Raw genomic sequence first — 12,796 nt, forward strand, 5'->3', positions numbered from 1 at the left:
TGATGCCCTCCTTTGCTGTGCAGAAGCTTAAGTTTAATTAGGCCCCATTTGTTTCTTTTTGCTTTTGTTTCCTTTGCTTTAGGAGACAGATCCAAGAAAATATTGCTACAATTTATGTCAACGAGTATTCTGCCTGTATTTTCTTTTGGGAGTTTTATGTTTTGCAGTCTTACATATGACTGCATATACAGTCACATATGCAGTCTTTAAAGTCTGTTCAAGACCTTACATATAGGTATTTAATTCATTTTGTTTTTTTTAATATGTTTTTAGAGAATGAATGTTCTGATTTCATTTTTTGTAGGTAGCTGTCCAGTTTGCCCAACAGCATTTATTGAAGACCCTATCTTTTCTGCATGTATATTCTTGCCTCTTTTATCATAGATTGACTGACCATAACTGGATGGTTTTATTTCTGGGCTCTCTGCTGTGTTCTGTTTATCTGTCCATCTGTTTTTGTGCCAGTCTCAGGCCATTCTGATTACAGTACAGTATAGTCTGAACTCAGGGAGTGTGATTCCTACAGCTCTGTTACTCTTTCTCAAGATTGTCTCAGCTATTTGGGGTCTTTTATATTTCCATACAAAATTTAAAATTATTTGTTCTAGTTCTGTGAAAAATGCCCTTGGTATTTTGATATTTTTTTTTTTAGTTTTTTAAGTTGTGAAACCTCTCTGTACATAAGAATGTTTAAAACAGATGGCCACACCACACGGTGTGTAGGATATTAGTTCTGCAGTCAGGGACCAGACCTGCACCTCTTGCAGTGGAACCTCGGATTCTGAACCACTGGACTACCAGGAAAGTCCACAGATGACATGACAGTTTGCATAGAGAACCCTAAAGACTCCACCAATAAAACTGTTAGAACTGATAAACTCAGTAAAGTTGCAGAATATAAAATCAGTACAGAAAGATCTGTTGCCTTTCTGTGTACTCATAACGAACAATCAGAAAGTAAAATTAAGAAAGCAGTCTCATTTACAGTTGTATCAAAAGGAATAAAATACCTCAGAATAAATTTAACCAAGGGGTGAAAGACCTGTACACGGACAACTGTAAGACGCTGATGACAGAAACTGAAGAAGATGCCAATAGATAAAAGGCTGTTCTGTGCTCACGGATTGGAAGTATTAATATTGTTAAAATTTCCATACCTCCCACACAAGTCGCGAGATGCAATGCTGTCCCTATCTAAACCCTGATGGCTGTTTGCACAGAAATAGGACCAGCAATCCTAATACGTGTGGGGAGCCACAAAGACCCTGAATAGCTGAAGCAGTCCTGGAGGAGTGCCAGGCTGGAAGCATCCCCTGGGTTTCGAGACTTGTCCAGCCCTTCTTTCCGCCCTGTCTGACTTGCTTCTGGCCCTGTGTGCTCTCCTCTCCCCGTTTGCGACTCTCCCCTCCCCATCCGCCCCTCTCCTCCCTGTTCTGGTGAGACCTTGTTCCTTTACCCTGTTGCTGTCTTTTTCGGATACCTGGGTTTGCTGGGCCGCATTCCAAGTGGCTCTGAGAGAAGATGCCGAGGGAGCTGTGTTGGGGGTGTCGTGTGTTGGACGGTATGAGTACAGGCTTGGACGCTTCCTTCCCGCATGCTCCAGGGCCGTTCTGGAAATCTTTCTTTGGGGAGCACAGTTTTAGGGATCATTTGTCTTGTCATTTCTCTTCTCACTACTTTAAATGGATTTGGTTTTTGTCCTACTGTCCTTTGTTTAAGATAAAACTACTGTAGTCACCCTGGCCCTCTGAGATTGACTCCAGCTCTGGCAGTTTGACCACACGATGCTCTTCAGGGGAACCTCTTCTTCCTGCTCCGACATCCATGTTCCATCCTGCCTCACGCCTTTGCCCACAGCCTGTATTTTCAGTGTCAAATCTGGGTGTGTGACAGGCTGTGCATGTGGAAGATGAGGGGCCTGTGGAAACATAAGAGGCTTCTGGGATCCCCTTCTAGGATTCAAATTAAAAAAAAAAAATTAGGGTAATATTCCTGCCAAACCAGACAGCAATGTGCAGTCTTGTCCTGATGCCCCCATCCTCTAGCCCTGCTGGTCCCTACTCTGGTCCTCACTCTGGTCCCTCACTCTGGTCCTCACTCTTGACCTCACTCCTGTCCTCACTGTGGTCTTCACTCTCGTCCTCACTCTGGTCCTCACTGTTGACCTCACTCTCGTCCTCACTCTGGTTCCTCACCCTGGTCCTCACTGTGGTTCTGGGAAAACACCCCTTCCCAGAGAGGGGAGCGGTGCCTGTGCACTTGGTCACAAGCTGGAACACCTGTGAGACTGCGAGCCTCTGCCTGGCAGTGTGTACACAATCATTCCCTGTCCTGTGTCAGAGGAACAGATTTTCCAGGGGCAGGCTGACCTGTGCCCAGACCCCCCAGAAGTCAGCTGTCAGTGGATCTTCCAGAGATGGTGGTGGTGCGTGTAACTGTTATATGTAGTGGGTACGCCTGTGAAAGGCCCAGAGTGGACTTGTTTTTGAATGGGTAGAGAGCTTTTGAAGTTGCTTTAAAAGGATGAATGTAGGACCGGATCTTCTTTTCTGCTACATGTAATGTTTTGGAGATGCGTGGATTGTGGTCAGAACAGTGGTTCAGGGTCCCGTGCTGTGAGCAGGTCCACAGGCGGAGGAGGGTTCTTGTCGCGAAAGGCCATGTCTCTTGGGTCTGTTCTTGGCCAAGTTTTCTTCTTTGAGATGTTTTAGGTTGTTTTCTGTTTTAAAGTATTTGAGCCATTTCTAAAGACAGATTCAGTTCAAGTGTGTTCTCTCTGGCAGCACTGCTGTGTCCCTGTGTCGTGGCTGTTTTCCGATTCTCAGATGACACTCATGTTCTCTGTTGCAGAGAGGAGGAGGCTCTGGTGGAACAGTTTGTGTTTGAAGCCCTGGTCACGTACATGGAAAGCCTGGCCTTAGCGCACACAGACGAGCGGTCTTTGGGTAGGTCCATTCGGGCTTTCTGTGCATGCTGGCCTGTGCAGCTTGCCAGCTTGTCCACGTGGGGTGGGGCCAAGGCCACTCCCTTGTGAGGCGCTGTCTTCTTTCGTCTCCTGTTTAGGGTGATGAGTGAAGCAAGGACGGGCCCCTCACAGCCTCTAACCCAGTTTATACAAGAGGTGTCTGTACCCGTACCCCTAAGACTCACTATGTTCCCCTGGTGGCCACTCAGGTTGACCCTGGTCATGTGGGGTCCTGCCCAGGGCGGGCGGGCCAGTTTTACGGTGAAGCCCCAGTGAAGCCAGCCAGCTGTCGTGGTGACTCAGCTGGTGGAAACTCACAGCTGGTGCAGGGCAGACAGTGGACCTGATAGGCTCAGAGAGGAGGACAGTGTCTCTGAACTCACTAACTGTGGTCTACAACGTAGGAAATAGCTTTCCCAACAAGACTGTGATAAAGCTGTTGTGACAATAATGAAGACAGTTTTAAAATACTAGGCCAGACGTAGGCTACATTCTGTCCGGAGCTGTCAGAATCATCCTCAGTTTTCTAAGACTTCTTGGCAATCCCCTACTCAGTCTGCCTGGGAGTCTGGCCCAGGGTTCTGACATGGCTCTCGTGTGTGGAGACCCCTGCCCTCACCAGGGAGGTGCCTGTTTTTAACAGACACATGGAGCCCTGTTGTCCTCCATGTTGATAGCCCTACTAATGAGTAAAAACATCGAAACTTCAGTCCTGCCAGCATTACATTCAAATTGCTTCATCTTGACATCATATACAGGTGACTTTTCTCAACAGGAGAAATTTGACTCTTAAAAATCACTGTCAGGTAAAAAGTGTAGAGAGAAAATGCTTTCTTGGTAACAGGTGAGGCCTCTTTCCTAACCACCCTAGATGCCTGTGGATGATTTCACCGTCTTACTTCTGTTCTCCTGCAGTGCTGTATTATCAACTATAACGGAGTTTAACCTGCAGCAGAGAAGGAGGGTCAGGGAGCTCCCCCGAGATGACAGCCTGCAGCGGGGGTGCGTGGCTCGGGCCAGCTTGGTGGGTCCTGCGTCCCACCCGGAACTGAGGCTGCCTCTGGCTGGCGGGGCTGTGGTGTCGCTCTGTGTGAGTGCGCACCATGCTGACCTTTGGTTTCTTAAACACGGGTTTTGGTTGTGGACATGCAGTGTTGTATTTTATAAAATCACCTGTTTGATGACAAAGCTCAGCCAGTAAGCCTAGTACTGCTGTGTTGCTGACTGTCAGCTGTGAATCTCCGTGGCGATGTCTGTGTGTTGAGAGCAGGTACGGTTCAGCAGTGCTGCGATGCTGTCGACCACCTGGGGCGCATCATCGAGAAGAAGCATGTTTCCTTAAACAAAGCCAAAAAGCGGCGCTGTCCCCGGTAGGTGATGTTGCTTCCTTTCTCTTTCTTTTTTTTCCCCCAACATAAAACTAATTCTCAGTCAACACATGGGAATCTGGGAGGAATTTGTAAAAGTGTAGAGTCAGTTTTGCAAAGTCATTTAAAAGCTGTATGTTTAAAAGTGCTTCATTTAAGGTGTAATCTTGGTGGGGGTGGTAGATGGATTTTTAGAGTCATTGTTGGAGCTGAGATATGTCTGCACTAAATACAGCTCTGATGTGGAATTGCTTGACATGCTATGGAGTAGGTTTGGAATGCAAGAACCAAAATATTAGAACAGTAGGATTTTGAGAGACATGAAGTTACAGGATTTTGAAATGAAGTCCTTCAAAACCAAGGCTGGCTCATCGCCCAGTGGTTTCCTGTCTTTACTCCCATTTCCATCCTGCCGGGTCCCATTCTCAGACGGGGTCAGGGTGTGCCATGCCCCCTCTCCCCCGGGTCTGTGCAGGGACCTGAGGAGCCCTGGCATGTGCTAACACTCTGCAGAGGCATAGCCTGTGGACTGGACATTGATTCTCCCTCTGTGGTTTTAAAATCGATTCTCCCCGACCCTGGGCATGGCATCCCTCCAGGTTGCTGTGCTCACTCTTGAGCAGCAGGATTACTTTGAGTTCTGGTGACAGCGTGGGTCACTGGGCCCTGCCCTGGAATTGGCCTTTGTAGGTTTACAGGGGGCTGAGAATTTGCCTTTCTGCCGAGTTTACAGATGACACTGATGAAGCTGGTCCAGGGAGCACAACTTGAGACTCTGCTTCGGATCCTTAACCCCTTTTGTTTTAAATTGCACTTAAGAGAAAACATGAAAATATGTGGTACTGTTCTTTTAGAAATGCTTTTTAATTTTTCCCTCAATTAAAAAAAAAGGCAATGAGCATTTAGGATCTATTTCACCTGTGACATTTTGATTGTATTCTAATGATAATACATTAAAAATAAATCGAATACCTTTTAATGAGTTTTCCACATGTATCAAGGAAGCAAAATTAAATTTATGGTTTATGGACTCTGGGATTGGCTAAATGCTGAATGTTGGGGCAAATACTGAATGCAGTGTGTTCTCCATACAGAGGCTTCCCACCCGTGGCGTCCTTATGCCTGTCAGACGTGGTCCAGTGGCTTTTCACCAACTGCGGGAGGCCCCAGACGGAATGTAGACACAAGTCCATAGAACTCTTCTATAAGCTTGTTTCTTTGCTGCCAGGTATGGCGATCATTGTGCCCTATAAGTGTCTTTTACCAGTAGTCTAGAGATGTACTTATATAAAATGTGATCTTTCCATTTAGACTAATGTAACATGCCTCTAACAAACAAAAAATAAATTATGTTCAATAGTCATTTCAGGTCATTTGTATGACAGCTAATAATTTATGGCTACAGAGTTCTCAAAGATTTATAGAAGGAAAAATCCTGTTTTGATGTTAGATGAAACAGAGGAAGTAAATTTAGGATTTCTTAGTATCTTTTATTTTCTTCTACAACATTTTTGCTTTTCTATTCCACTTAAAAGAAGGAAGAGTTGGATGACCACGGTAGTTGTTAACGTGATATTCAATTAAGATTTAGAATCTTATTAATAGTTAATGAAGTAATGTAGTTGTTTTATTTTGACATGTAAATTAATAAGGAATTCCAGACTCCCAAGTCTGAATGATCTCAGATCTTTGTGATATTAAAGGAAAGCAGTGGACCTGTGCTTTTTAGTAGTTACTGTGCTGGACTGTTAAACTGTGCTTAGAGACTTGAGATCATGTCTCAGTTTCTCAGCAGTGAGTGTCTTGTCTCTCCAGTTAGTCTATCCCCAGGTTTGGTGGCTGAGGCGTGGGGATGCTGGGCTTCACGTGCGCCGGGCATGGGTCTGGAACCAAGTGGTGCTGTGCCACGTGCATCCGGGTGAGGCGGCGCCCTGCACCACAGCTCCTCAGCCTATTCTGTTCAGCAGGTGGTATTGAGGACCGCTGTGGGGAACAAGAGGCGAGATGCCTTCCTGTCATTCTGGGAATTAGAAGTATTGTGCATTTTGTTATACTGTGGAATATAGTACAAGTTGCTTAGTCGTGTCCGACTCTTTGTGACCCCATGGGCTATAGGCTCCTACGTCCATGGGATTTTCCAGGCAAGAATACTGGAGTGGGTTGCCATTTCCTTCTCCAGGGTCTATGAAATATGTGATGTTAAATACTATATAATTTACATACTATATATTATGATTTTATTCATGCTGTATATTTACATATACTATGTAAACATATAGTATGTATTTATCCACTGTACTATAATTTAACATATGTGATAGAGATGTATGTTTGTGCTTTTAATTTTTAGGAAATTGTTTAAAAAGCATTAGTATTTTATATATGCTTTTAGTCAGCAAAGTTTGTTTCACATGTTTCCATTCTCACAAGGAAGTCAGTGCAGAGTGGACGGACGGGGTGGAGGGCGGGGCAGAGGTGGGACTGCTTCCTGCAGGCCCCATGCCTGCAGGTGGTGTCCTCGTGGCCGCTCTTCCTCCCAGCTGCCTGCTGCAGGCCCTCCTATACTTTGGTGAAATATCAGGGCTCTACCTCTCAGAATGATCTGTGTTGAGCACCAGACACTGGGTTTGCCATCTGACTCGTCCTCCTGTGTCCTTTAGGGGGCCTCTGCCCACTTCAGGGATATTTAAGGTCCTGTGTCCTGCAGAGGTGCCCTGTGCACCAGGGCCAGGCACATGGACACCCAGATGCATGGGATGTGATGAACAGTGCAGGTTTGTTCCCCACCAGGGAATGGTGGTGGAAAGGCTCCGCCTCACGGGGAGTGGGAGCGAGAGACAACCCCCGCCCCCCCAGCCCATCTTGTTTCCCTCTAGGCCTGTCCTCCTGGGCCCTTCATTTCTGCATGTTCTCCATCGCCACTCTCAGCTAGCACTTGATGTAGAATTTACATATCTTCTTATTCTTTACTCACTGTTACAGTTTTCTTTGTCTCTTAGTGAAAATAATGAACTGGTAATTTTTCTTTCTAAAACTCCGAAAACATGGTTCTAATCTTTCTTACGTGGCTTGTGATAGGTATTTTCTGACACAATAAAAAAAATTCCTTCTTTTGCATCAGAAATACCTTACTGTTTCAGTTTCTAACTTCATTAGAATGACTTGACGTGTTTAAAGGCACTGATTTCAGAGCCTACAAAATACGCTTTAACGTTCTTTGTTTCATTTAGAAAATAATTAATACCTATTAGAAAAATATCTTTTAAAAAGTAGATCATTTAATTCTCTTATTTAATGAACACTGGACTTTGCCACGTGGTAGATGCTCTTCCGAGCACTGTTTCAGATATTAGTTGCTTGGGTTCACGTAATCTTGGCGACAGCCCCGGAGGCGGATGTTGTGTGAGTCACTGGACAAGGACACGGGCCAGGGGGCCGCTCCCCGTGGCGCCGGCTGGCCCGGCAGGACCTTCAGAGGGCCTCACTACTCCTGTGCTTGTTCCTGCAAAAAAGCAATAATGGTTCTCAATATAGAGGGCAGGAGGAAGAGTCTGAAGTTTATAGGTAGTGAAAAGGTATCCAGTTAGGTTGCTAATGGTTAAAGACACTGAGGAGAATGACTTCTGGTGGAAATACCTTCTTGTCTGTGAGCACAGGGAGTGAGCTGTGAGTGCCACAGTTAGAAAAACACTATCCTGGATCATTTTGGAATTTCATTGCATTGGTAGGTTTGTTTATGTGAGTCTTTTATGGGGGGCTGTATTTGAAATATTGTGATATTGCCCATCTTGTTATGGTCTGATTACATTTTAACCTACCAGACCTTTTTTTTTTCTTTATTGTTGGGAGAAGCTATTTTTTATTTTCACATAGCGATTACCAAATGATTTTAATCACACGAGAGTGACTGATGTGTGTGTTTGAATGCTGTTTCTTTTTTAAGGCAACAGGTCCCCTTCCTCATGGCTGAGAGACCTGGTCCAGAAGGAAGGCGTCCCCTTCCTCGTGAGCACCTTCGAGGGCGGAGGAGCCCGGGACCAGCCGGCCGGCCTGCTGGCCCAGCCCACCCTCCGCCACCTGCAGGGCCCCTTCAGCCTGCGTGCCGCCCTGCAGTGGATGGACGCGCTGCTGGCTGCGCTGGAGTGCTACAACACCTTCCTGGACGCGGGCACCCTCGGCGCCGCCGAGGTCCTGGGTGCGTAGAGCCTCTCGGCTTGGCTCCACGGCTCTGCCTGGAGCCAGGCTGGGGACAAGATGGGGCGTGTGACTGGATGGGATCACGGGTGTCATTCTCGGCTCTTCCTGCTCCCTGCGCTCACAGTCAGGGTGTGAGGCCCCCTGTCTCCCTGCCCCGGGGTCCGCATCACTCTCTCGCCCTGCTCCCTGGTTCTCCACCCCCATTCCCCCTCATCTTCTGAGCTCCTGGGGGAGTGCCTATAGTTTTCTTAGCTCTTCCTGTTCCTGGAGCATTTCTGTTCTAGGTGGTAGTGACGGCACTTGCGGAAGACAGCAGGTGGTGGGATGTGTGTGCTGAGCGGGCCCTGTCCCCTGGGGACCTGCATGGCCCACGCGGGCAGGTGCTGCTCTGGGAGGGGAGTCCCCAGGGAGGAGCGCATGCAGCCGGCCTGTGGCTGCCAGGTGCGCTCTGCTGTGAGGCTCACAGCAGCTGTATTTAGTGTCTGGGATTTCTCTGGGGTCCTCGCTTGCGTGGGTCGAACTGCAGACTTGCCCACAGAACAGGTTGGGCTGTTCAAATGATGGAATCAGGAGCATCTGGTCCAGCTGTGGTGACAGCTGACTGAGGGCACTGTGTCCTCCCCCAGTCCTGTCAGAGGTGACAGGGTTAGAAGGACTCAGGTGGCCCCTTGTCTGCTGCACTCAAGGGCACCTGGGGTTTGAGAATGTGATTCTGACCAAATGTACTCTCAGTTATTTGAATACATGATGACCTGTCCAAAATTACTCAAGTGACCCGTCAGGTGGCAATTTGATTAACTTTCCTTAAATCTAATGACACAGAGAACTGGACGCCCCCACCCGAGAGGGTCTCACCCAGCCTCCACCTTTGCTCATCTCTCGACTTAGGCACCACTGGGGTCACTTGTCCCCATCTTTATGCCCAGATGGTAAGCTGCACTCCGATCACAGAGTGGAGAGCTTGTGTCTGTCCTTCTGTGGCAGACGGGGTGGGCCAGGGGAGTGTATCTCAGACTCGTGAGTTTTGTGGGAAACCCGTCTGGGAGTTGGTCTGAAATTGACTCCATGAAACAGCCAGTCAGAGCCCCCTGTTTAAGGCCAGGATGTGTCTCCCCTGCTGCCCCTTTGGAGGACATTTAGGTAGTTTCTTCTTATTTTAAATTGAAAACATTGCTAGAATGAACATCCTCAAAGCAGATGTTTGCAGTTCCACTATTATTTCATGAAGATAAAATCTCAGTTCTGGATCAAAGGATATGAACTTTTAAACCTTTGATAGAAATTGGTGTGCACATTTTTTTTTAAAGCTTTTAGTATGATTGAGCAAATAGCTCTTCAAAAAGATTGTGTTAATTTATGGTCCCGTGGGTAGTGTTTGAGAAGCAGGATCTAACCTTCCATAGGTGTGTTCTTACTGTGTGGGTCTGCAGCTGAATTCTAGGTGGTTGTGTTTTGAAATGAGAAGAAATAACTGCCCATTTTATTCAGCTTTTATTGAACCTTTAAAAATTTGACTGAAAGTATATATATCACGCCCATACTTAAAGAAGGAATTTTACATTAATCTTAGTGATTTTAGAAGGAAGTGTATGCTGATATTTTACTATAATTTTTTCTAGGTGCTGAAACGCAGTCTTCGCTTTGGGAAGCAGTGGCTTTCTTCTTAGAGAGCATCGCCCTGCACGACATCACAGCAGCACAAGAGTGCTTTGGCGTGGGGACCACAGGTGACAGGCCCAGCCCGCAGGAGGGCGACAGGTACAGCTACAGCAAGTGCACGGTGGTCGTCCGGGTCCTGGAGTTCTCCACGACGCTGCTGGGCACCTGCCCCGACGGCTGGAAGGTGGGCCTACCCTCCCACCGGGTCTGCTTTCCCAGAGCTGTCCCTATGTGGGAGCAGTCTGTTCTTGAGAATACCGGACTTCAGGTTATCATGTGGGAACAGAAGACAATTTTCTAAATGTCTTATTGGCTCTTGGGTTTTATGCTGTGACCAAGCACCTGCCCGAGGAAATGCACATCAGCCAAAGTTTGTAAATGTGTCTGTTTGGCCAAGGCCCACAGCCCACCCATTGGCATCTACTGTGTGCCTACTGTGCATCTGGCCTGCCCCTCTCAGGGCTGGGGGCCCAGGCTGCCCCATGAGGGTGCCATGGGGGCACCTCCAGGCCCACCTCTCCCAGGACTGGGGACCCAGGCTGCCCCATGAGGGTGCCACGGGGGCACCTCCAGACCCTACTCTCTGGTGGCTGAGGGCTCAGACCACCCCATAAGGGTGTCATGGGGGGCACCTCCAGGCCTGCCTCTCCCAGGGCTGGGGGCCCAGGCCTCCCTGTGAGAGTGTCATGGAGGGCACCTCCAGGCCCGCCTCTCCTGGGGCTGAGGGCTCAGACGACGCCATAAGGGTGTCACGAGGGCACCTCCAGATCTGCCTTTCCCAGGGCTGGGGGCCCAGGCCTCCCTGTGAGAGTGTCATGGGGGTACCTCCAGGCCTGCCTCTCCTGGGGCAAAGATGGAGAGCGGGTGCCAGCCCTTCCCCCAGGCAGACAGACTCCCATGTGCCTGGCCGTCCAGGGTGCTGGGAGTCCCATTGCTGCCATTGTGTCTGTCCAGCTCCTTGGGAAAGACTCGTGCAGCGCAGACCTCATGAGGCTCCTGGTGAGGACGTTGTGTGCACCCTCAAGTGTGGGCTTCAACGTTGGAGATGTGCGGGTGATGGAGCAGCTCCCCAACGTGTGTGTGGCCCTGCTGAGGGCCCTGAAGACGTCTCCACACCAGGACATGCTGGAGGCCCACCTCCGGGAAGAGGTCACGGCAGAAAGGTGGGGCTCCGGACGGGCTCAGCATGGGGGCAGCGTCAGCCAGGGCCTGCTCAGCCACAGAACAGCGGCCATGGCTGGGGCCCTGCAAGCTCGTAAATACATTCCAGCAGGACTCATGATTGTCAGAGTCTTTACAGTAAGGAGGCCAGCACTCACCTGGTTTTTCTTTGTTTTCCTTGCCTGGCTAGCATTGAGGAGCTGTGTGCTGTTGACCTGTATGGCCCGGACGCTCACATGAAGAGGGCCAGACTGGCTTCTCTCGTGTTGGCTTGTAAGCAGCTGCACAAGGCTGGCTTTCTGCATGTCATAGTGCCGTCTCAGGTAACTGTGCTGCTTTGTTTTACATTTCTCTTAGCTTATTATGCCAGTTAGTCTATTTGTGTGTAGTCTTTTTAAGACATTGTTACGTACAGAGCTTGCTGAGATGGGAATTAGAGAAATACTTGCTCCAGACACGTCAGTGTTGCCTGGAGTGTAAATGCAACAGTGAATGCTAAAGGTCGTGAATGTAAACTGGAAATCCAGTGAAGGACTTCTGAATGTTTTCAGCAGCCTTCTGAGACCTTTAGGCACTAACTGCTGTCCTCCCTTTGTGGCAGGAAGCAGAGGTGAGTGAAGTTACCCTTGAGAGTCGGAAGGCAGTGGTCAGTGTTAGTGAACGTGGCTTCTTATGAATGAAAGCGGTGAGGTTGTGTTTTCCTCTCAAGCGTCTCATTGCTGGGTATCTCAGTGTTGCTTCACTTCAGTCTGCAGATGAGCAGCATTCTCTCGGCATGAAGCTTCTTTCCTTGGTTTATAAAAGCATCGCCCCTGGACATGAGGGGCTGAGTCTGTCCTCCCTGGACCCCAGCTGCCGGCGGTTCGCACGTGAGCTTCTGGAGTTGGCCTTTGCGTGCGGAGGACTGGTAGGAGACGCACCCACGTGTTCATGTGCCTTCTGGTGACCTCGGGCAGTGTTCACAGCGTCCCTGGAGACAGGAGTTTAGTTGGGGACCCTCTCAGCTGTGGCTACCCACTGCTGTATTCTGACCTGGAGAATTCCATGGACTGTATAGTCCATAGAGTTGCAGAGAGTCTGACACAACTGAGCAATTTTGACTTTCATGCCACTTTTCTCAGCTGCACAAGGACTTTAATAACTGATTTACGTGAGATGACTTTTTCTCCCATAAGAAAAGAGTTTCCCTTTTTTTTTTTTTATAAAAGGAGTAGAATGATGTTCTTCTTGAACTGAGGTTTGGTTTTTCTCAGGCAGAGAACATTCTGTGGGTGCAGAGCCACCCTGTGCTGACGCAGTGGCTCTTCCTCCCCTGTCCTTGGTGACTTGAGAGGCTGGTGTGGGAGGCGCGTCCAGACGTCCCAAGTGCTCATGGCCTCGGGCTCTGCCAGGCAGCCTTGGATGATCTCGCTGGCCGAGGGTCCCCGTCCACCTCCCCCCTTCTCCT

The 12,796-nt window shown here is 48.6% G+C and overlaps 1 protein-coding gene across 5 annotated transcripts in view; it reads left to right on the forward strand.

Annotated features, from left to right (window-relative positions):
- Window positions 1-12,796, forward strand: part of PRKDC (protein kinase, DNA-activated, catalytic subunit) — a 125,179-nt gene that overhangs the window by 37,603 nt on the left and 74,780 nt on the right. For all 5 annotated transcript variants that reach the window (XM_025265432.3, XM_044928776.2, XM_044928778.2 and 2 more), the window contains exons 28-35: window positions 2,851-2,945; window positions 4,236-4,335; window positions 5,427-5,560; window positions 8,276-8,527; window positions 10,149-10,372; window positions 11,143-11,351; window positions 11,540-11,672; window positions 12,098-12,256. In XM_025265432.3, the coding sequence (XP_025121217.3) occupies window positions 2,851-2,945; window positions 4,236-4,335; window positions 5,427-5,560; window positions 8,276-8,527; window positions 10,149-10,372; window positions 11,143-11,351; window positions 11,540-11,672; window positions 12,098-12,256 (1,306 nt within the window). The remainder of the gene's footprint in view (window positions 1-2,850; window positions 2,946-4,235; window positions 4,336-5,426; window positions 5,561-8,275; window positions 8,528-10,148; window positions 10,373-11,142; window positions 11,352-11,539; window positions 11,673-12,097; window positions 12,257-12,796) is intronic.

This window comes from Bubalus bubalis, chromosome 15 (assembly GCF_019923935.1).
Source record: "Bubalus bubalis isolate 160015118507 breed Murrah chromosome 15, NDDB_SH_1, whole genome shotgun sequence".
Taxonomy (NCBI): Eukaryota; Metazoa; Chordata; class Mammalia; order Artiodactyla; family Bovidae; genus Bubalus; species Bubalus bubalis.